At 43.2% G+C, this 24,576-nt stretch overlaps 1 protein-coding gene across 1 annotated transcript in view; it reads right to left on the reverse strand.

Annotated features, from left to right (window-relative positions):
• CEMIP2 (cell migration inducing hyaluronidase 2) overlaps nt 1–24,576 on the reverse strand; it is a 73,498-nt gene that overhangs the window by 33,135 nt on the left and 15,787 nt on the right. The window contains exons 3-12 of the mRNA XM_080913176.1: nt 20,422–20,562; nt 19,504–20,065; nt 16,143–16,312; nt 10,830–11,018; nt 9,004–9,173; nt 6,756–6,965; nt 6,294–6,499; nt 6,091–6,160; nt 3,224–3,352; nt 580–668 (exon numbers count right to left, since the gene is read on the reverse strand). Of these exons, the coding sequence (XP_080769302.1) occupies nt 580–668; nt 3,224–3,352; nt 6,091–6,160; nt 6,294–6,499; nt 6,756–6,965; nt 9,004–9,173; nt 10,830–11,018; nt 16,143–16,312; nt 19,504–20,065; nt 20,422–20,562 (1,936 nt within the window). The remainder of the gene's footprint in view (nt 1–579; nt 669–3,223; nt 3,353–6,090; nt 6,161–6,293; nt 6,500–6,755; nt 6,966–9,003; nt 9,174–10,829; nt 11,019–16,142; nt 16,313–19,503; nt 20,066–20,421; nt 20,563–24,576) is intronic.

The raw sequence follows: 24,576 nt of genomic DNA on the forward strand, positions 1-24,576 counted from the left end.
AAACTTGAAATATGTTCCTGGTTTCTACTGGGTATGACTTCAGGTTGCCCCATTGTCCAGAACACTTTATATGCACCTGAGATGCTTTGTTTACTTTGGCTGGCAGAGAGAAAGAGAGAGAGACTGAAACACTGACCCACATTCCAAACACATTATGTGGTTACATGGAAGAGTGACACAGCCTGCCAGGAGGTTAACCTGAGGTTACCAACGAAAACCAGAGCCATTTCCTTGAAACAAATCCAGTGTTCTGCCACATTTGAGCACTTACTGTAATTCTATAGGCTTAGGTTTCAGGAGGTTGGCTTGCTTTTCAGGGAGTAAGTCTCTGTTCTCAAATCTGAAATCTTTAACCTCGCTCTCTGTTTCTCTCTGCAACCCCTTCTCACATGAGTCTCCACTGTGAAAGAGGAACAAGGCATCAACTTCCTGGGCACTTCAGAAAGATAAGGGCCTCTTCTGTGGGCCTTCAAAACTTCGCCTACATATGTTGCCATCCAAAAAGAACACCACGTGCTTGAATGTGAATGGTCTCGTCCTGGTGAAGCCTAGGAGTGTACACTGTGAAGGCTTCCTTACCTTGCACTGTTATCCAGGCAGAGGTACTCCCTTGGATCAGAGGCACTGGAGTTGGTCGTTTTGACACCTTTGTCAACAAATAAACCAGCCTGAAAGACACAACAAAGGGCTAAAAAGAATCTGGATCTTGAGGTACAACCACATGCATAAGGAGGCACAAAAACACTTTTCAGCTTCTCATTTTACCCAGAACTGAAAAGTGGGGGGTACGGGAAGGAGGAGGAAAAGTGCTATGACAAGAATAGTGTTCCTGGATATTTTCAGCTTATCCATCTGGACATCCAACAACCATTTAGTGTGTGCTTCACGTTTTACACATCAATTAGCCAAATACACACATGCACGTGCACACCACATACACACATGCACATACACACACTCCCTGGCAAAATGGGACTGAGACAAAGCTTCCTTGGGGCTGGGAGAGAACTCCAGACAAATCTCCTACAAGCTACAAAAATCCTCAAGACAGAGAGAATCTGACTGAGCAGAAGAATGGGCTGGGGTTGAACATGAAGCAGCTGAAGATCTCAAAGAAAAGGACTCACAGAAAGTGTCTATACGAAAAACTCTAGAGAGAAGAGATGGCATAGAATATTCGAGAACAAGTCCTAGATGGACTGACAAGACCAAGGACGGGAAAATAAGGGGAAGCCCACGTCAGGCCACACAAATTTAAACCTTCAGATTTAAATCTCTTACAACTAATGAAGTAGGTGCATGCTGTCCTGCTTATGACACCAAGAATTAAATAATAATAAGTTTTCATATCATGAATGTAATTTTTTAAAATGGTATGCTAGAGCTATAAGACAATGGGGATCTGAGAAAAGCATCAAAAGCAATACTATACACAAAAAGCAAATACTCCAACGGGCAGAAGAGATGACTTGGGAAACGCTGCCCATCATTCAGGAGGAGAACAAAGACTCGGGTTCCTCACAAGCAGAGAGGCCAGTAACTCATCAGTGTAACTGATGAGCTATCTGGGGCCAAGAAGAGAGGTTTAGATTCTTTTGATTACATCAAACACAGAATCAACTAATTGTTTAATTCACTGAAATAAAGATAGAGAAATTGGGCAAGCATAAAGTGAAGGATTTCCACTTTAAGTGTTTTTAAACACTGAAGTGTAACCCTGTGAGCAGTCGTCTAAACATGGTGGCTGACCTAGGCGAGGTATTCAGGAAGCCTAGCATGCAAGCTGCAAGGGCTGGTCCAAGTACACACACACACACACACACACACACACACACACACACACACACACACACACACACACACACACACACACACATGGTGATCCCAGCATGCCATGCGTCTTTTTATGACTCCAAAGGTTCATTGGTTATAAAATATTCTGCATAATTATTCCCAAATTTAACAAATTAAGACATAATTATAGCCTCCAATTTAGTAGTCTTAGAATTAATGACATAAATGAGTGTTACGGCACATGACACCAAGAATTAATTAGAAACAGTTTTCACATCACAAATATAATTTTGAAAAATTAAAGATTTTTTCCTCCTTTGGGATTCTACTTTCTAAATATTAGCATTAGTCAATTACCCATCTCACAGCACTAACAGCAGGTTTTTCTTGTCTCCACTCAAGCAATTCGAAGTTTCTCATAATACTTAGATTTCCAGGTTGTGTGTGTGTTTGTGTGTGTGCACACACACATGGGGGGAGTATGAATCTGTATGCACAAGGTCAAAGGTCAGAGAAGAGCATCAGCATCCAGTGTCTCTCTCTGAACCTGGAAGTAGGTTGTAGTCCAGCAAGCACCAGCCAGTCCCCCATCTCTGTTTGCACAAGCTCTACTGTTACAAGTGCACACCATGGCGGTGTACATAGTAATTTAATCAGCTGCTCCGATCCTAATTCGGGTGCTCATGCTTGCACAACAGGCACCTTGCCTACTGAACCCCCTAAAGGCTCCTCTGATGGTCATCCACGGAAATGTTCACTGGAGCCTCATTTGAGTCATATCACGGGCAAGGATCTAATGACACACAATAAAGAGGCTGAGAAACCGGGGAACAGGAAATGAACAGAGGACATTCATCATGATGGAAGGGAGGAGGAGGGACAAAATGGAGGTTCCAAATGGCTGTGTGTGACTTAAACTAAGTGCAATCTCCTTAAACAGTAGTTGGCCACTGAACTACTCGCTGGCAGTAGTCAACGGCCAAAGGACACTCAGCCAGGAGTGCGGAGAGAAGCAGGAAGTGAAGCAGGAAGAAAAGTCCTAAGGCCCAGATATGTGTCCTGTGACATGCATGGCCCTGGAAGGGGAGAGGGAGGGAAGGAGGGCAGGGAAGGCAGGCAGGCGGGTGGGCAGGCAAACAGCAAGGACCCGATAGAAGATGAGGACTGGCCAGATGAGATGATATCTGTAATAGATTTAATACGTTCACATACGCTGTGCCATGGGATGGTGTGACTATGCCAGCCCTTTCCAGATGCTGGCTGAAGATTATAAGAATCAGCCACCATAACCCTGAGCCAGGAGAAGATCTGCTCATCATAAACTGCGACCCTGTCACTGCGACTCTGTCACCGCAGCACAGAGAGGACAAAGGGATCACGGTAGCAAAATCCACCCTGTGATCGCACGCACTTCCACTCAGAAGCCTACCTTAAAATTCGAATGAACCCTGTTGTTATAAAATATTCCCAGTGGTGTGAGTTCTGGCTTCTCCAGAAGCTGCAGTCCACTGGATTCCCCAGTTGGTTCCTTGTGGAATAAATACCATATTCCAGCATCCTACAAATGAAAAGGCAAGGCCATTAAAAATATTATCTTTTAAGAAAAGTTTTTATGTGCAAAAATGGGTTTCATTATGACATTTTTATACATTTATACATACATACATACATACATACATACATACATACATACATACATACACACACCTCCCTCACACTCACTTCATCCAATACCTCTAGCCCTCCTCCAAGCTCCTCCTCTGCTGCAAACAGTTCCCCTCTGCTTGGATATTATATTTACAGACACACATATACATATGCACAATCCAGATTCCTTCGATGAAGAAAACTTGTGGAATTTGTCTTCCCCATTTCCCCTCTTTGTCCCACTTCCTTCCTCCCATAACAGACTCCCTCTTCCCAACCAGTTGGAGTTCCCTCCTGTACTTTATATACATATATTTGTATTATATCCAAATTCCAAATATGAGAGAAAATAAGCAACATTGACTTTCCACATATATAAAGCCCCAGTTTTTATGAAGCCACCATGTGAGACCCCCTCATAAGCTGCAACAAATGTTTTTTATTGTTTGAGGTTCAGAATTAAATGCAAAAAGTTGTCCACATTATATAGCATCCCTGAGCGATTATAACTGGTTGTTTTTCAAAACAAATAAGGTTTTTGAATGCAGGATGGGACAAAAGACAGAGTTGGCAAATACCCAAACCCGGTTTCCTCATCATTATAAAATCTGAAATGTTCTGCAGAGGAGAGCCCTGCCTGCCTTCTGTATGACTAGAACAGCACAGCCTTTAAGCAATGTGGTTTTTCATGTTTACCTCCAGACCTGATCAATAGATGAGTCATGTCTATTAAACAACTGTCTGCTGGCAGACAGAGCTCACTGGCCTCTTTCAAACAACTCCAATGCCCTTCCTGTTCTCGGGCAAGTTTGTGCCAAAGGGCAGGCGGGGGGATGCGGGGGACGCCACATGTATGAATCAGGGTGCTGTCTCTCAGTGTGCACCCTGTCTGGTCGACTGCAGGAATATTGGCCCTAACAGGAACAGAACAGTTTAGAAGTTTCTGATATAAAGTGAGGCATAAAAACAAAATTCTTAACTCAGTCTCATTTTTCATTTTGTAACTGAATTAATAATTAGCTCAGTGTGAAGGACAACACACTATGGAACAATAACAAGGCATTTTTTTTAACTTAACCATACCGTGTGAAATGATAAATTGGTATAAATTCAGCATGTCTTTGTTTAGTGCCCACTATATACTCATGTGTAGTAAGATTATTGTAATTTTCAATGTAATGGGGGAAAGGATCATTAAAATAAAACATATGTAGTACCCTGTTAGTTGTTACTGAAGTCCTTTAGGGACACAGAAGAGACGTGAAGTGTGGAAGGTAGGCATACCTACACACCCAAATGACTGTAATGTCAACATTTTTCCATGATCAAAGTTTGCGAGTGGGTCTTAATAAAATGAACTATTTTGGAAAAAAAAAACATTGGCCACCTCGACATTCTGGGTGCAATTCAGACAGCAAAAGGAGACATAAAAGGTCTGGAGAAAAGGCTTGAGATGGTACCCCTGCAAAAACAGGGGGCAGAGCCAGCACCCCTGCAAACAGGGGGCAGAGCCAGCCTTCCCGAGATGCCAAGGGCTAGGGGGATGAGGACTACAGGAGTTCAGCAGCTGTCGGCTGTAATGCTCATCAATTCTACACAGGTAACAGCAGCTTTATAAAAGGCAATACCGAGGTGCGACGAAACTGCTTTAAGCCGCTTTGTTTACACTAAGAGAACACCCTGCCAAATGTTGGCTTTACTGAAGCAGTATATCTAGAGAGAAAACTTCAAGAATGACCAGGCAGGAGACACATTCATTATTCTTGTTCAAGACAGGAGGACTTCTTACAGCTTTGCCCCAGGCTGTTGTGGACTATTTATGAATGATCTCCTCTGTGATCCTAGCTTCTGGCAAAGCCAAGAGGAAGCAGTGTTCTGACAGCCTAACTTTCCAACAAGAAGCAGTGAAAACAAACCCACACAAGATACCTGATGGAGAACAAATGAATGAAAATCGAAATCATCCTGTGTCCAGGGCCTGCCCAGCCAAACACTGAATCCTTCACGTATAAGGACAATCGGCGGTACAGGTTCAGCCGTTACACAGTGATGCCTGTGTGTGTTTTGCTCAAGGCAGGTTGCCTCTTACTTATTTCTCAGAAACGGCGTTCCACATTAACATACTGAACGACTGTGATGTGTACATATGTGTACAGTAACTATTTAAGTTACTGCATGTTCCTGTGTGTCTATATGTGTCTTAAACAAATCAGGGCTGAGGTTTTACCCTGCTTTATCAAGATGCCCCTAGATGCAACTAATTCCTGCAAAAAGGTGTGGTCCCTGGCTCAAAGAACACAGTACTCTACACACTGACTCATTCCCATAAAGACATGGGAAGGCTTTCCTTGATCATCACCACTACAGATGGAAGTGATGTGCTGCTTGCCCAGCAACGATGTCATACATCACACCCTACCACTCCATCCTGGGGACCGCTCACCCCTGTTCCTTCTTTTGCTGTCTGTCTCTAGATGCATAGCTCCTAACTGGCAAGGATTTAGAAGGGAAGAACCATCTCAGTTACTTCCTGCTCTCAATGAGACAAGCAGTACCAGAAAAGGGAATCATGCCTGGGTTTCCGAGCATCTATGACATCATACCTGTATAAACCAGAGCCATCACAAGAATCAAAAAAGTGTGATTTACCTGTGAGCCTGCAGCTGCATTATTGATCAGATGGTTGTTGGGGTGGGCAATCCAGAAAGTTGAAACGGCCCTGAAAGATATTGTTGAGGGTGACTTAAAACACGCTTTATAAAACCCCTGTCCATTAGAATCTCCCCAACGAGAGCTTTCCAAAAAGTTGAAGGCCTTGACACAACACAACACCCTGTCCGCTAATTACTCACATACAGTCTGTAGTAGGCACAGGAATGTAGTTTCCAAACACTCCATCACGCATGACGGTGCACATGGAGCTGTTCCTGTCCGTGGGGAGGAGAGTGCCCGGCTTGGTAAGAAGCCCCAAGTTATGGAACAAAATATTTCTCTGTTCAACCCCATCTTCCAAAAAGAAGCAATGGCCCAGTGTGTCGAATCCAATGGTGTCTCTGATCTGCAGAAATGTAGGTGATAACGTCATTGGACACAAGGCTGCTTGGGGTTTCTGTGATGAGTGATCATATGATAATTTCGGTGATTAAAAATGACTAGGCTTCTACAAAAAGAAAAACCAATATCTTCAGCAAGAGAAGGTTTTTTTAAAAAATGGCATGTGTTCAGTTATGTAAAATGGAAGAGTCAGGAGCATCAAGGAGAGCAAACATTTCAATAAAAACTGTTGCATGTCAGCACAATGTGAAGCTACTTACTAGCAAGCCACTGGTCCCATGCACAGTGATGCACCTTGAAAAGCTGTGGTGAATAGACAGGCCATCCACAGACGCTGGCTGTCTGTACCCTCCTTTAGAATCCACGTCTCCACACAGGTGAAAATGCACAGGATACCGTCCCAGATGCTGCTGGCCCATGTGTTTCAATTCCACATAAGAAAGATGGACTGAAGTAAAATTCTTCTCTATCTATAAGACAAAATGAATCATTTTTAGGAGAGGAAAGAACCAAGGAGTGTGCATACATATTATTTAAACAGACGGTATCTATGGAGAACACATATGACGTTTTGGGAGTTGGGGAGATAGATCAGTTGGTAAAATGTCTGCTATGCAAACATAAGGATCTGAGGCCAATCTCCAGCCCTATGTAAAGAGATAAGGGAGGGAGGTAAAGGTTTGTGGTCCCTGTGCTGAGGAGGCAGATGTAGGCAGGTTCATTGGCCAGCCGGTCTAGCCTAACTGCTGAGTCCTAGGTCTCAATGAGACCCAGTCTTGAGCATAGGACACATTGGTGGACAACTCCTGAGGGAAAACCCTCAAGATGACTTCTGGCCTCCATAAATATGCAACTCTCTCTCTCACTCTCTCTCTCTCTCTCTCTCTCTCTCTCTCTCTCACTCACTCACACAAACTTCATACAAGCACACCAATACAATAAGAACATGTCTCTTCCTTTGTGTTTTACTAGAGCCTCACTTAATATGGGGGCCAGAAATGTAACTCAGTAGTGCTGTTTGTTTGGCTTGTATGAAGCCCCCAGTTTGGTTCCCAGCATTATGAAAGGGGAAAAACAACAGGAAATACTTCTTTATATATGTGCTTGTTTCAAAGACCTATAGGACTAACTTCTAAACAAACTGGATTTCTCAGAGGGGAGAATGACAGGATAGGACAGGAAGTTATGGGGTAGGGTTAGGCTCATTTCCTTTCGGTTTCTTAGACAAAGCCTTGCTGTGCAACCTTGGCTGACCTGGTATTCAGTGTGTAGCTTGGGCTGGCCTCATCGTCATCCTTACAGGGACCCACCTACCTCAGCCTTGCAGGTCCTGGGAAGGCAGGTGTGTGCCACTCCACCTGGCTATGTTTTGCTGAAACAGTGTGTAAGACTCAACAATGTAAACAAGGCTACAGCATTATAAAGTCACTGAACTGAAACTCAGAATCCGAGGATGCACTTCATCCCATAACCACAAACCATTGTCCACAGTGAACAAGATCAAAATCCTAACTTTAGTAGAAGGTGACTATTGAACCACAGTGAAGCCAAGATGATTAATAAATCAGATCAGAGGCTGTCTATGTTTCAGTCATTCAGGGTCTTCTTTGATTTTTTTACATCCTCTCCCACAGTTAGGTAGTGACTTATTTCTAACTCCTTACCAGTATTTAGCTTGTGGAAATTCTCTTTTAAAATTCCCTTATGGGGGTTAAAAAAAAAAAATCCCCTGTAATACAAAGTTGGAGCACTCCCAGTACCTTCATACAACTAAAATAACGCAGGTATGCTGGTTCAGCATTTCTGAAACCAGCAACTCAAAAGCACAACTAATATTCAAAGGTCATCCAACAGAGATCTCAGACAGTGTGCAGACCAGACCCAATAACTGGACACAGAATACTGCCTACCACATGGTAACTACTGTTCTAAGGAGTAAAATTCTGCACACAATACGTTTTATAGAACCAGATTTGGATTGTGCATATTACTACTGTCTACCTTTTGGTAGGATCAAGTTAAGAAGCCAAGAAATCTGGAGAAACTGCTCATCAAGCTCGTCACGGTGCTGTGTGACTGGGTTCTTCCCCCAACATCGAGTGGATAATTCTTCACAGAATAATTCTTAAATGAATGAACAATGCCCAGGCTACCTAAAAGCACAATGTTCTTACTTATTTGTGTGTGTGAGAGACAGACAGGGTCTCACATAACGCAGCCTAATTTTGTAGTCAAAGTTAGCCTTGAACTCCTTGATTCTCCTGCCTCAGCCTCCCAAATTATTGGATTAGAGGTATATACCATCATACCTGGCTATCTTTTAGTTTTTTGTTTGGGTTTTTTTTTCTATTATTTTTAAAAAGTATGTCTTCTTCTTCTATCTCTACGTGTGGATAACAGACAGACACACAGACATACACACTATCTAATTCCAGCACTCAAAAGTTCCACAGCAACTTAAATACTCCCAACTAGGTTTCAAAGAAGCCATCGAGTCCTTTCACCCACCATGACATGTCCCCCAAAGGTGTCATAATCAAAGAACTGGCAGTGATTTTCAGCGTAACATGAGTCCTCCATTTCTCCTTGGATCACAATGTTCCGGGTGAGAAGTCCAACCTCTGCTCTCATGTCTACCCCATCCATGATCTCACCCACGTGCAGGTACTGGGGGGTCTCTGGTGATGCAGATAAAGGAAGTACAATGTGAGAACAAATAAAGAAAAATATGAAGCCATCCAAAAAGGCATTCTTCCTCATTCAGCAAGCTCATTACCTAACACCTCTGACACCTCCAGAAGCAGGGATCTTACAGTCTATTCCAACTGCCCACACAAAGCCTGAGCCTCCTACTGCTGCTCTCACCCCCAGGCAGGGTCAGAGAGCTTGCTCCACCCTCTGTAGCATCCTTCGGTGATTTGCACTAAAGACCTGGGACCAACCTAACACTTTCTCCCTACGTCTTGCTGTCATTCTGCAGCCAGTTCATGGACGTAGAAGAACCAAATGCCAGGGGTCTTACAAACATTCACTTTTGCAGCTCCTGCTATGGCTTGTCAAACTGGGTGTCTACTTCACACTAAGTGACCAACATCTGAACACCAACCAATGGAAATTCCAACTTACTATCTTTTGGTTGTGGTCTGTCTGTGTGTGTGTGTGTGTGTGTGTGTGTGTGTGTGTTTATTTTTCAAGACAGGGTCCTCTCTGTGGAGTCCTGGATGCACTGAAACTCACTCTGTGACCAGGCTGACCTTGAACTCACAGAGAGCTGTCTGCCTCTGCCTCTTCAGTGCCGGGATTAAAGGTGTGTGCCACCACTGCCAGGCTACTACTTACTATCTTTTAAATATCTACCTTTCCTGGAAGTTTACAAGACATTTAAAAGAAGTTTGTTTTCTCTCTCTCTGATGTTTTTCTCTTAAACTCAGGAAGGAAAGAGGGGCTTTCCACAGACAGCAATGATGGATGGTGTGTGATCATTGTAACTTGGGATTTTCCTTTTCTCTCTGGCATGTGCCTGGTATTATCGAAAGAAAGAAAGACAAGAAAACTGAGCAATACACAGAGAAAAAGTGAATGCCACCTCTCAGCTAAGCATTTCCACTCAGCATTCTACTAAAGCTCAAAAATGTCAGGCTCCAAGCTTCTTTACTTGAACAAACGAGTACTTTTTGAAGAGTGTAGCTTTTGATTTTGGCGACACAGCATTAAGTGTGAACCGGCAAGAAAGCAAAGTGAACGAAACCGACAATGTGTGCCAAAACCCACAAGCAAAACACGTCTCACGCAGCTTTGGGCAGGACCAGTGGCGCAGGATAGGGGCAGAAAGAAGTGCCTGGCACATGGTAGCCACTCTTGGCCCTCACAACTCCTTAGAGAATCTTTGTGAACGGCTGCTCTCTTCCAAACACTGTATAATTCACCATTACAGCAGCACATAAAGTCTAATGAAACTATTTGGCTCGATTTTAAATATGTCCAAATTAAATATGACTAAGCCATGCAAATGGGAACTCAAAAAATACTTTACTTATGAAAGACTAATATTAAAAAATTAGTTGTTGGACCAGTTTACTATTATCTGACAGTAAAAAAAATTAGTAAAAACTTAGAATGGATTTTAGGAAACCAGTTTGCCTCGTTCTCGTCTTTACCTGTTTGGCACAACACTACCTGTAAGGGTAGCGTTCTCTGTGCCATCTCTGGAATCTAGCTATTGGCACCCTCACCACTAAGACTGTCAGCAGTGAGGGGAGAAAAGACGACAGGAATCCAGGAATTGGATGCCAAGAAAAGAGTGTGTTTCCCAAGCACAGTAAGGAGTCCTATACCTTTAACTTTGACCTGAAAACGGCTGCATTCAGGGCAGGGGAGAAGCGTCAGCTCCTCTGCTTGGTACATGGAATAGTCAGTGCTTGCAACCACAATTCGGTCTCCAGCTTTCCAACTGCTTACATCGTCCAACAGGTGAAGCTTCACTCCATCCGCAATGTCCACCCGGAAACCTGAAAGGGAAATTCCTAAACAAACAAACAAGTAGGTATTAACACAAGTGTTTTCTTAAATAAATTATAAATACACACTTGCAAATTAAAAGCTAAAATATATACAACTCAGCAATCTTTTTCCTAATGCTAACCATGTGCTAGTGATTTATTCCAATGTTTAAGAAAGAAAGAAAGAAAGAAAGAAAGAAAGAAAGAAAGAATGAATGAATGAATGAATGAAAGAAAATTCTGGCCCCTAAAGAAAGAGAGCCCATGTACTACTAGGCATGATACAATTGTTTCATCAGTAAACTATTAAAATTCTGAAGATTCTCATTTGCTTATTTCATCTCAGTCAAAAAAAAAAAAAAAAAACAAAAAAACAAAAAAAACAAAAAACTGTAATACTGTGCCTTCACTACACATTCCTATGTCCCAGGAACAGGTCACACTTGAACAGAAGTGGCCTGACCCAGAACAGTTTTGAAATAAATGTCCAGTGGCTTTACTTGGTCTGACATCAGAAGAGACAGGACTTTAGTGCACAGATCACTTTTGTGCTAGGAATGAAGAAACAGTGCAAAGGACGCCTCATTTCTGCACCTCTGTGCATGCTTTATTCATTTCCATTTTGAATTTATAAACAACGGAAATCTATTTTTCATAGTTCTGGAGACTGGAAGCAAAGTCACTATGTACCCCAAGCTGGCTGTCTCGAACATGCCGCCTTCCCTCTTCTCTCTCGGTTCTGCACAGTGGAAGGGCAAACATCTTCTGCATTCTCTACCTGGGATGTGTTTCCACTCTTGTTCACCAAACAAATGACTACATTAAATGTTTATAAAATGTTGGGAGACTGCAAGGAGAAGCCAGCCTAACACACAATAAGACCTGGATGTGGTCACTAGGACCTCAATCTGAAGTCACAAGAAGTCTTTAAAGACCTCCACAACATCCTTGCAGGAAGTAAATAACCTCTGCTCTGGGCCCAAGCAAAGGCTGGTAGGATTTATATCTTTCACACCCTTGCAAGGATTAACAGTAAAGGCATCATCATCCTATTAAATACTAGTAACAATGTTTAATATAACACTATTTAAAATAATGGTAGTTAATACCCCTTGTGCATTCACTACTATTTCTCTTCTTCATAGTGCAGGTCACTGGTGTGTGTTAAGTGGATAATTAACTACTTTGATACACTGTGACCTATTGAGTAGATTATTGTGACCTGTCTACCTTAGCTCCTTTGGAGGGTGTTGTATTACCAATTATGGGAAGTTCTGACTACTGATAGATGGTATAGTAGTTTGAGTGAGTTTGGCCCCTATATGCACATATATCTGAATACTTGGTTCCTATCCTAGTTGGTGGAACTGTTTGGGAAGGATTAGGTGTGGAGATATGCCACAGCCTTTGAGGTTTCAGAAGCCTATGCTATTCCCAGTTAGCTCTCTCTGCCTTGGGGTTGAATCAAGATGTGAGCTCTCAGCTACTACTCCAGCCTACTTGCCTGCCCACCATGCTGGTCACGGTCATGGCCTCTAACCCTCTGAAACAGTGAGTCCCAGAGTAAATGCTTCACTTTTACAAGTTGCCTTGGCCATAGTGTTTTATCATAACAATAAAAAAATGATGATGGTCTCTCGGAATATTGCCTGTGAAAGTCAGAGCCAGTCCATAATCAGGAAGAAAAGAACTGAATTGTTAATCCAGCTTCTCTCTAGCTCACACATTTATCTGTTTCTTGCATTCAAATCAATGTTGAAACACATACTGTTCCTATAATATGAGTGGCTAAAAAAAGTCAGGAACGAAAAGCTGATGTCAGGGAAATGTGACAAGAACAGGAGGCAGCTGCTCTACCAAAGTGACAGGCATGGGAAACCTTCCTCATCGAAGATCCGTGTTGAAGAAATACTTCTCCAGCACCACCCTGATTCCCAAAATGCTGCTGACTCAACTGAACTGAAGATTATGTCTACTTGAGTTGGGAGACTAAAGACACATTTGGGCAAGGAATAGGAATAATATGGGTGACTCACAGTCTTAATCAATTGCTGGATAAAACCTAACCTGGCTAAGTCATGGAGTCTCATGGAGTCTGTTCCTAGAGACTAGTCTGCTCTGCATGCATATTTTCTGCATAGAATGATGTGTACACATATGTGCAAACACAAACACACATAGAAGTACCTAGTAAAGTTTGCATATAGTCTCAGTATGTTTCTTGGAGTCATATTTGCTACCGTAAGTAACTCCAGCAATTATAATAGATTTTTATTTATAAACATAATTTATTGTTTATGGTGAAACTGTAAATCACCTTCCAAAAAAATAAAAACAGGCAATTTAAGAACAAAGGTCACCAGAAATCCTAGGAAAACAAATCATTACCCCAAATTTGAGTTTTTATAAAAAATAAAATACTCCATAAAAGGGCGCAATGAGGAAATATTCAATTTTTTTCACATTAAATTTCAATACTTTTTTTTCCCAAGATACAATTCTAAATAAATAAATTTTGATTTGAAAGGGCATTAGAATTTATTTCTCTTTCAAAAACAAGTCAGAAAGGACTTGGGACACTTTAGTGTTTATAATAATTTTTCAGTTTTTTTTTTCTAGGTTTAGGAGAAATTCCTGCTTACTACGATAATCTCCCGGCACCCCTCCTCAAGTAAGAAAGAAAGGAAGTAAGTTCAGTCTCCTGCTTCCGACGGAGTTTCCACCCGTTCAGGAAAGCAGGAAGCCCATGGCAGAAGGCAGGAGTTCCCCTGTTCCAGAAGCATGAGCCACTGTGAAGTGGAAATGAAGGTCCTCACACAGGAAAAGCTGATTCAAACCTTAGCTGTAGTCGCCTCCAGCCTGGAACTGTCCTGGAGAAATATCATCCAACACACACTGGACCAAGCTCCAGCTAGGACTCATGCTTACCACATGTGCCTGACAGAGCTATGGGAGCCGGAAGCAGGGCGTGGCCAGCTTCTCCATCCGCCATGGACATCACTTCCTCTCCCTTGCCTCCCACATTGCTTAGAAACCATACATAGAAACTCCCTGTCACATCTCAGAGATTCCTTTTATTTGGGCTTTAATATTTTATTTTATGTGTTTGGGTGTTGTGCCGGCAGATATGACTGTATGCTGCATGCATGTAGTGCCCCCACGGGCCAGAAGAGAGCATCAGATCCTCTGGAACTGGAGTTACAGACAGTTGTACCTTGCCATGTAGGTGCCGGGAACTAAACTGAGGTCCTTGGGAAGAGCACCAGTGCTTTCATCACTGAGCCATCTCTCCAGCCCCTCAGTGATTTGTTCTAAAGCAGAACAGTGGTTTTAATCACAAGCACATGGTAGATCTTATTATGACCCGAGTCACGTTTGTGGCAGCTAATATCTGCCTATCTTCAATGTCTATGTGCACTATGCTGAAAACCTCACATCGGATACATGCGACATCTAGTGCTTCTCTTCTTATCATCACTCTTCAAATGAGAAGCCTGAGGTTCAAGAAGTGAATCCCGAGCCTATGATCAGACAAGAAATAAAGGAACCAGGATGGGATCCCAGGCATTCTGTCAACAACGATCAAGATTAACAAACAATTGGTTTGCTACACCGATGAGCAATCCTAGGTAACTGCAGATACAGTAAAGCTCTTAATTTTGCTAAAGAGCTATCAGCAAGCCTAGGCTACAGAGCGAGAGTCTATTTCAAGAAAAACAGAAATTTGGCAAGGGTTACATTACAATAAAAACTTATAATGAAGAAAATTTAAAGACTCAGAGGTTAGAAAGACAGCTTAGCAGGAAAAAGCCACTCGCCATGAAAGCTGTAACCTGAGTCTGATCCCTGGATCCCACATGGTAGAACTAACTCTTATACACATACAGGCACACAATGCTACATGAATGAATGAATGAATGAATGAATGAATGAATGAATGATAGAAAGGAAGTTAGAAAGAAAGAAAAAGAAAAGAAGAGAGAGAGGGGGAAAGGGAGAGAGAGAGGTTAGAGAATTAAGATATCTGTTTTAGGAGCTTGAGAGATGGCTCATCAGTTAAAAGCTCTTGCTGATTTGCTGAAAACCTGGGTTCAGTTCTCCGCACCCACAGAGCAGCTCACAACCTCTGTAACTCCAATCCCAGGGATCCGATGCCCTCTCGGGCCTCCTCAAGCACGAGGCACACGTGTAACACATACACTCACAACAGAAACAGATCTCTTTGTTTTTAAATATAACTGAATTAGAAAGTCGGGTCCAAAAATACTACTGTGAGCTGAAAAGAAAAAAAAATCTCTGAATAATAAGGTTAAAATTAAATTTTATTTTATACTGCTTCTGTATTTCCCGTTTGTCCATAGGAAATGTCTAGGTAGATTATTGGGACATGGCAACAGGACGATAAGGGACACAGCTAAGTAACAAGGTGGGGATTTTTTTCCTTCTGCATGTAGCCAAAGGCAGCGTTTGCCGGCACACCTACCATAAGAGTCTAAGCATGTTAGTGCTTACTCACGGCACTCACGGCACACACCACGCAGATCAGCTCTACTGCTCAAGGGCAAAAGGAAAACCGTTTCTATTCCTTGTGTTAATTACTTTTCTGTTGCTGAATAAAATACCCTAAGGAAGGGGTGGGAGCTCCCCTCATAGGTTGAGAATCACTGTGGCCAACACAGGCAGTAGGAGCTTGAGCAGTTGGCCACACTGTGCCCACAGGCAGAAAGAAGAGAGGGATGAATCTGGGCTCAGTTTACCTTTTCCCTTTTCGTCTGAACAGGAAAGGTGTCACCCACAGTGGGTAGTTCTCCCCACCTCAGTAAACCCTGCAAGATAATCCCTCACCCTCCCAAATGCCCAGAAGACGGGTGACTGTAGAAGTCACCAAGATGACAACTAAGATCGCCCACCATTCTACTTAATTAGACACTATGACTCAGTGTCGAGAACACAGTCCAAGTATCACTGCTTAAACCAAAATGGATCAGTGGCTTGGTGAGATTTCCTGAGTCTACAAGACCTAAGTTTAGTAGGGAAATCAGTTTCAATTTCAACTGGCTAACAAATCCACTGAGACAGACAGACTGCTGTTTGGACAGAGAGATACCCTCCAGCCATTGTCACAGAGTTTAAACGACCCTTGCCCACCTTCAATCCATTCACTGTAAGCTGTCACAGAGAACTTCTGACCATCCAGGGTGTAGAATTCTCCTTGTGCCAGGGCCTTCCCACCAGTGCTGTGGTTTTCGTAGTTTCTCACAGATTCATTGCAGGAAGAACTTCCACCATCGATGACACCAACTAAAGCCCAAGCTTGCCTATAACAAAAAGACAGCAAGCACAGCTGGTTATCTGTCGTAAAAATGACCCAAACCCCAGACATGGATATTGTGGGAGGCTCATGTTGGACATCCGTGTTTCATCTTTCACTTCTCCCATGAGGCTGCACTTCCAGGCTTTTGCTAAAGTAGCTGACGGCACAGAAGCAAATGCACCTGATTTTTGGGAACTTGTTTTCCAGCTCTCTCACAGTGAAACAGTGAAGACTATGGCTTCCATTAACCACGGACTTCCTGGACACACACAGGAGCATGTGTCATTCTAGCTATAAATCCTTGTGCCCCCTTACATTCCCGACCCTTGCCTCTGCAGCCATGCTGCTGGGACTGCTATCACACCCAGCCTCTCCATTTGTTTGGTTGCTTCCATCATATTGCTAGGGATAGAATTCATGGACTGAAAACTAGAAACGCTCATCCTGTACCTGAATGTGCAGGTAGATAACGCCACACTGAGCTGAGTGTTCGCTCAAACCCTAGCATCAGAAGGACTAGAGGGAAGAACTGTTAGCCCAGACCTCTTCCCCACTACCCCACTACCACAGCTTGAGAAGTAGAGGATCAAAACATCTGCATGGGTAGTACATTGCCCAGTGATGCTAAATGAGTCTACTAGTCATACTATGAGAACCCTGAAGATTTAGAGAGAGGACTCAGTCAGTGGAGATTTGGAAAACCATAAAGACCTGAGTACAGATTCCCAGCACCTCATAAAAGGCATAGTCCAGTGGCACACATCTGTGGTCCTGGTGTCCAGGGGCAGACAACAAGCAGATCACTATAGCTTTCTGGCTAGCTAGCCAAGGCAAAGCTATGAGCTCCAGGTTCAGTGGAAGATCCTGCCCCCAAAAAATGAGGTGGAGAACAATTGAGGGAGATACTAAAGGTTGTCCAAGGACCTACACATACACACACACACATGCACATGCATACACACATGCACACACATATACATACACACACATATATACACACACACATGCACATATATACATACATACATACACACACACACACACACACACACCTCTAATTTAGAGATAACAGTTTACAGTAGTAATTATCAATGTAGTGACTGAAGTCCTCCCCTTTGAAAACCGGATCAAGACACCCTCGACATTAGCATTTTTTAATGTCTGAGTATTTGGCAAGGTTGAAAAATCACTGAGTTACAAGTTTCTAATCATCCTTAAAGCCACAGAATTATGATCCAACAAATTTTCCATTTTACAATTAACCTGAAGAAAGCAATGTATTTAAAAATATCATCTGACTTCCACAATAACAAATACCCAACAGACCCGCCCAAGCTTAGTCAAAGAAAAGCTATAGCAACAAAAGCCAGGAAATTTGCCTTAAGCCTCCTGGTTCAAAACATGAAAAGAAAAATGTGAACTTCCTACTCTGAGGGGCGGAAAAATACTAAACATGATCTCTGCCAGACAGATGGCCAGATACTCCGAGATAAAAGTTCACTTAAGCAAGCCGACATCCAAGTCTCGCAGCTGCCCCTGTGAGGATTAGAGACTGAGAACCAGTCAGCTGTTTATATCCGTTGACGCAGCAGAAAGGATCAAGCAGAAAGTGTCCCAACTATTATCTCCCAGCAGGGAGGAGAGGAAGACTGTCAGAGGCCCCCTTTACTGACCAGAGCTGCCTCAGCAACTATGAAACAACAACATTCTGTTCTATTAACATTATATCAAGAACACTCCTACTTCCGGCCTCCACTTGCAAGAAATTTCAATGCACTCAAACAGTCCTCAAAGGGGTAATTGTTTATGAGCACTGGAGATAATGTCAGAGGCCCTGAACACCCTTCTAACCTCTCCATTAAATGGGTGATGATATTTTGAAGGGAATTTAGAAAGAAACAAAGGAGATGCTCACAATGTCCTCCCAGTCTATGGTGTTACTACTGAATAGAACCTTTAAGGGGTGGTTTGGAAAGATAGGTTGGGGCAGCCAGTTAAGAAGTTAATAGCACTGGCTGCTCTTCCAGAAGACCAGTTTTCAGTACCCTGTACCTAAGTGAGGTGACTCTGAACGTAGCTCCATGGGATCTAACACCCTCTTCTGGCTTCTGTGGGTACATTCACTCCTGGAATCCTGTGTCTACCTTTGCAGCTGACACAGCACAGTCCTTGAGTTCCTGCAGGCCTCTTGTCTCTGGGACACCTGTCTCTCATTTCCCCAGTCAGTTTTGGCTGTTGCTTTCTCTTCTTGTACTTTGACATAAAAATAAATAGCAATCCAAGAGCATAATAGACCTCTTTCCCTCACTAACATCAGCTTCGAGAATGTCTATAGTCAATATTGTGCCCCAAAGGACAATCTAAGTGTGTCAGTTCAGGATGCAGTCAAGTCCGGTTCTGTCACTGCAGACGTTTCCCAATGACCCTAAGAACATTCAGCAGAATTATAATGTTGGGTTTCTGTTTCCTTCTTCCTTTCTTCAGTTCCGTTCTGTTTGTTTTCATTAAATGGTGAGCCAGTAACTCCCCCCAGCCTGCAGACAGCATTAGGAAATCAAGGTTGATTAGCAGAGAAACTAGAGGCAGAAGTGACTTCTGTTAAGAACAATTAGCTTAGCTCTCCAACTTTTGGCTGCCTCTCCTATGCCAGAATCCAACAGAGCTGAGCCAATAAAGCAAGTGGAATCGAGCGAGCATGTAAAGGATTCCAAGGGAATTAGCATGCAAGAGATTCCAACAAAGAAAAAGAAACCCATGCAAGCCTGCCCCACAGGGGTTTATGACAGGCTTTTCATGGAACATTGCCGTAACCTTACAGCTCCTCAGCCGGCTCCATTAGCCTAGCCTTCAGTGCGTTCTATTTCATTATTCTCAGAAGATCATGGTGAGAGGAAGGCTCTTCAGAGGCAAATCATCTTCATCTGCCCATTCTTTTGCAGAACCACATCTCTGTGCTTTCCACAGGCCTTAGAGACCATTCACAAGGGGCTTCATCAACCGAAGCCAAGACAGTCGGTGTACATCTAGTTAAACCCAAAGAAACAATCCGAGGCAGCAACCTGAGAGACCTTTAGTGGGGTGGCCCTGCAACCAGCTAACTTAGCATCGGCTGCCCGTGGTTCTTTGCTCGCCTTCTCTGCTTTTACAGGATATAGGGTCTGACACAGAGCAGGGAGAAGAACAAAGTCTACCTACCTGTAGCCCAGACCTTGGATCAGCTTACTTCCCAACCGGTCCTGGATCATCTGGATCGTTCCCTGTAACAGGCTCTTGACTGCTGAGTCTCCAACAGCAATAGCGACAATCCGGCCGGGGTCCTGAGCTCTCAAAAATTCCTGAAGTCTCCTGCTCTCGTTGTGGTACTCGTGGGTATCAAACTTCTCATATTCTAAAACTCTGGCGGTGTCCTGGTCAATGACCCTCACATTAAGGCCCCGGGAAAAGTCCTTTTCGAAGGCATACGAGCCAAAGGGCAAGCCTGAGGAATGCAGAGTCCTCACCAGCATCGTCCATGATGTCCTCCGAGCCCCATGTAACTCCAGTGTCCCGCCAGCCTCCACGCCAATAAACTTCTTGCCAAATGTTGGCATACTTTCAGATTCATCTGACTTGCCATACAAGGTAATTGTTGCTTTGGATCTATAGCGGCATTTTTCTGCTCCAATATGAAGCGCCCCACCATCCTGGATCAGGATGTATCGAGTCCTCAAAGTTATATTCCTGGATCCGTCTTTATCATCCCCAAACACAAGCAGTCCTGCAAAGAACGACACTACTTAAACCTTTGGAACTATGTTCTAGCTAGCAGACGTGGGTCCCTGGGGATGGTCCACAAGGGTGACAGGCCCCCTGGTTCCAATCCCTGCTGCTTCCTGGCTGCCACCATGATATACCCAGCTGCCAGCTCCTCAGAGAAAGACACACCAGTGAACATGCTTCCCCAGCCATTTCGGACTGTTCCCTTTGGAACTCCAGTCAAAACAAACTGTTCCTTTAAGCCACTCTGTCTTATGTCCTTCTTAAGCATACTACAGATATTCTAATAGGGACCAGCAATGTCCCCCACACTGCAGAACATCCATGTGGCTCCCACAGACAGGGACTGTTACCTACCTCCATTCTGAATGACTATAGAATTCACTGTAGCATCTGAGGTCAGGCGAAACATATCCCCCTCCTTGATAACAATGTGTTTCGAAGAATCTTGTCCTGGATCCCAGTTCCTGAGACGAGGGTTTTGATCTGGACAATTTTCTACAAAACAGCACAACCCAGATATAAGCCAACAAAGTGCTACAAAACTAGGAGACCGGCCAAGCCCAAGAGTCACTGTCATTGAACACAGATCTGCATGGAAGGTGCAGAAACAGGGACGACTTCCTGCCCCTGGAATGGTACCCCTTCCCAAAAACGAGAGGAATCAATTTTTACTTCAATGTATTCTTAAAATAAATATATTTAACATCTTTAATATTTATGTTAACTGTTGTATTAAAAATTAAATTTTAAAATATTTTAAAATAAATATTAGCAAAAAATTAAATCATCAGCATCTGGATTATGTCAAACTTCACAAGATAAAAATGAAGTTCCCCTGACTACCCACTTTGAAAATAAACCACAGTAATTATCAATTTCTCTTGGAATCACACTATAAAGAAGGTTTTAAAAAGAAAGTAATAAGCTGGCAATGTAGCTCAGTGGTTTAGTACTAGCTTATCATGCATGATGTCCTGGATTTGCCTCCCTTCCCCACCCTCTGTGTCTCTGCCTCTCTGCATCCTTCTCTCTGCATCCCTCTCTCTCCCTCCCTCCTTCCCTTCCCCACCCCCCACCCCCGGCTTTGACTAATGGAAAGAGAAACTGTAGAAGCTTCTAACATGTATGTTATATATTCACAAGTTCCTTCCTAAACACAACGAATCAGAAAGCAGGCAGTAACGGCACCTCTTTCACCACATGCACACTTTCCCAACACAACTGCAGAACGCAAGTGGCCAAAGCCATGACTTCTCACTTTCAGAGATGGGGAAATTAAGAGGAAAAAAGCCACCACAATCATTGCTTAGCAAGTTGAGTGACATGGAAGTGCCACATGAAGAAATGAGGTCCGTTACTTACAATCTTCCTTTAACAGAACTGTAACTTGCCCCTTAAATAGGAGATAATAGAATGACAAGTGCTGTGTAGGAAATATGTATCAGGGAAAGAAGAGTGTCCCAGCTTCACTTTTGATCGACTAAGAACTGAAATTTGTCGAAGGTCATTTGTCCACTCCGTAAAAGATACTATGAATTTTTGTAAAGTATAAACAGAATGGGGGTGGGGAGGGGAGACAGACAGGACATATTCCTTCAAGTCTATAAATCAGCCTGGGGGAAAAAAGCCAACATGTATGAAATAAATTATGTGATCCTTAATCTAGGTGCAAGTATCCTCAGACAACTAAGAGAAGCTGGAGTTACTGAGGCAGCTTCATAGACTCAGAGCCCAAAGGATGGACAGTATTTAAATCAGAGGAGCATGAAGGGGAGAAAAGAATTCAAGAAATGCTGGGGCTGGAGACAGAACAATGAACAATGCTTAAGAGCATCAAGAACTCTTACAAAGGACCCCAGTGTGGTGCCCATGACCACATCCAGCTCCCAAGTACCTGCAGCAACAGTCCCAAGGGATCTAATATCCTCTTCCGGCCTCTGTGATCAACCCACACAGGTGGCAGGCACTCACACAGATACACGAACACACATACACATTTATTAAAAACAACAATACCTACTTTACTTGAAGAATAAAAGAAATATATGTCCCCCACCCCATCTGTACCCCACCTGGTCCAACTGTTACTCAAGTCACCTTATATTAGGCACCTGTATTTAAGTTAAGGAATGGGTGGCATATGCTTAGGACAAGGAGCAGATGCACTGTGCTTAGTGTGAAAGCAGAACACTGGAAAAGAAGAAGAGCATCTAAATCTGCCTTTTGAACCTGCACACCCAACGTTGTTTCTAGGTGTCTAAGGAGCCTATGTTATCACTGTGAACCGGGAGCAACTAGAGTTAAATTAGCCCCACTAAGGCCTTGGCAACTGTTTGATGGCATTGTTTCTCACACACCAGATTCAGAATTAATATTTAACTCTTCACATTATTCAGTAATCATTACCATTATATGAAAGGCAGTATCCTTGGGGCTGGCAGTGTGTGTCTCACTGACAGAACTTGCTTAGTGTAAAGCCCAGGACTCAACTCCTAATACTACCAGAAATAAAGCTCCAACCCTTTCATAAAACTGCTGGAATTCACAAGCAAATGTGTGTCCCATGTCCCAAGCTACTGAGAAGGAATTCCAGTCTGTGGAGACCCGAAGCCCACTATAATAGCTATGTGTATTCTCTTAATTGTTTGAAATCAATTCCCAGAGAGCACACTTCATTAGAACCATCACCCCTGTATCATGGTTCCTTCCAGTAAAATATACTTAAGTGAGAAAATGTATGATGTGCAAAAACCATTAAAAATCAACTCAGTCAGCCCCGTCTTCCAGGCTAGCCCAACTGTGGAGTTAGCACATTTATAACAGCAGAACCTACAGTGAGGCTGACCATAAAACACCTCAGCACACCAGAAGCTTCCAGCAATGATTTGCACTTGTATGGTCAACATGTGAAACTGAAGAACACCAACTCAAGGAACCATATCTGCAACCCGGTGTCTCAGATGGACTAAGAAAATACCAAAGAAAACCACAGACTTCAGTTATGATTTCCCACTAGTCTGGCTTCCCTCTCCTGAAGATTATTTGGAAAATGTGAATCAGAACTTGGTTATTATGTTTGGAACTGGGAATAGAAATTCAGCTCTCCGTGTAAGAAAAATCAAATCAATTCATGGTGTGGCCAACTGGCTCAGTCAACAAAGATGTGGAGAGGCTCATCTCTCTTCCTCCCTGTGTATTCTCTCAGTAATGCTGGTCACTACTTCCTCTGGGACCTGAAAATTTACAAAATCCTTAAAGTACCCTGAAAAACAAAATAAGGGGCCTCGACTGCTACACTATTATATGTGTTGAAGACTTTGTTCAAAAAAAAAAAAAAAAAAAAGACAGAAGACAGTGGACCAGACTGTCCTCTACGTCACAGTCACAGATACTCTTGAGTTTTAGAATGCTCCACGGGCAGGTCTGTGAAGCTACTGTTGGCTGAAAACATATTGAAGCTGCAGTCAACAAGATTCTCCAACAAACACACACACACACACACACACACACACACACACACACATCACATCACATCACACACACATCACACACACACACACACAGAGAGAGAGAGAGAGAGAGAGACTCTCCATCCCTCCCTCCGTGTATGTATCTATATATATGTCTGTGTGTCTCTGTGTTTATGTGTCTCTGTGTCTATGTGTGTCTGTGTGTCTTTCTGTCTCTGTTTCTGTGTGTGTGTGTGCATTTGAGAAGGAACCCACGAATGTGGAGACAAGAGCAACACAGAGGGTCAGTCTGGCTCCATGCTGACTTAGGAATCTCTTGGTCACACCTTCCCAGCACTGCGGGATAAGCACATGCCACAACACCCAGTTCTGCTTTTGGTTTCCGTTTACAGATCTCTTTTTAATTTTCACTCAGATCTGTTTGTGAATGCACAGCAGGTGTGCAGGTGTCCAAGGGAAGCAGAAGAGGGTGCTGGAGCCCCTGGAATTCCAGGTGGCTGTGACAAACCCAACACAGGCTATGGGAACTAAACTCTGATCCTCACCAACTGAATTATCTCTTCGGGATTGACCATTAGGTTTCTGGCCTGGCTTCTTGATAAGCAAATGTCACTAAAGGGATTAAAGCTCCCTACCTGATCTCCAGTTATGAACAGAATGGAAAGACTGCAGCCCTGGAAGCAAGCTTCTAAGGATACACTCCAGAACTCAACTTCTGTGCACTGTTTATCACACCCGTTTCAAAGCACTCGAAAAGTTTATCACTATACGGATAACCAAGTAAACTTTTTGTGATCCAAAACTCACCGTTCCCACAAAGCACAATCCTGCACTCCCACGGGGGGTTGTAAAGAGCATGTAAAGAGATGCTCCAAGAACAACTTGAGCCCTGAGAAACCGTGGTGGGTGAAAACAGGAAAGACAAGCCTTCCCATTTATAACTTCCCAGATTCCTCAAACTGCTCTCATTTGTAAGAAGTCACACCTCGTCCTACCTGTGCGTTAGGCAGCTACCGCCTGCCTCAGCAAGAAAAGGCCT

This window comes from Micromys minutus (genome assembly GCF_963924665.1).
Source record: "Micromys minutus genome assembly, chromosome: 2".
NCBI lineage: Eukaryota > Metazoa > Chordata > Mammalia > Rodentia > Muridae > Micromys > Micromys minutus.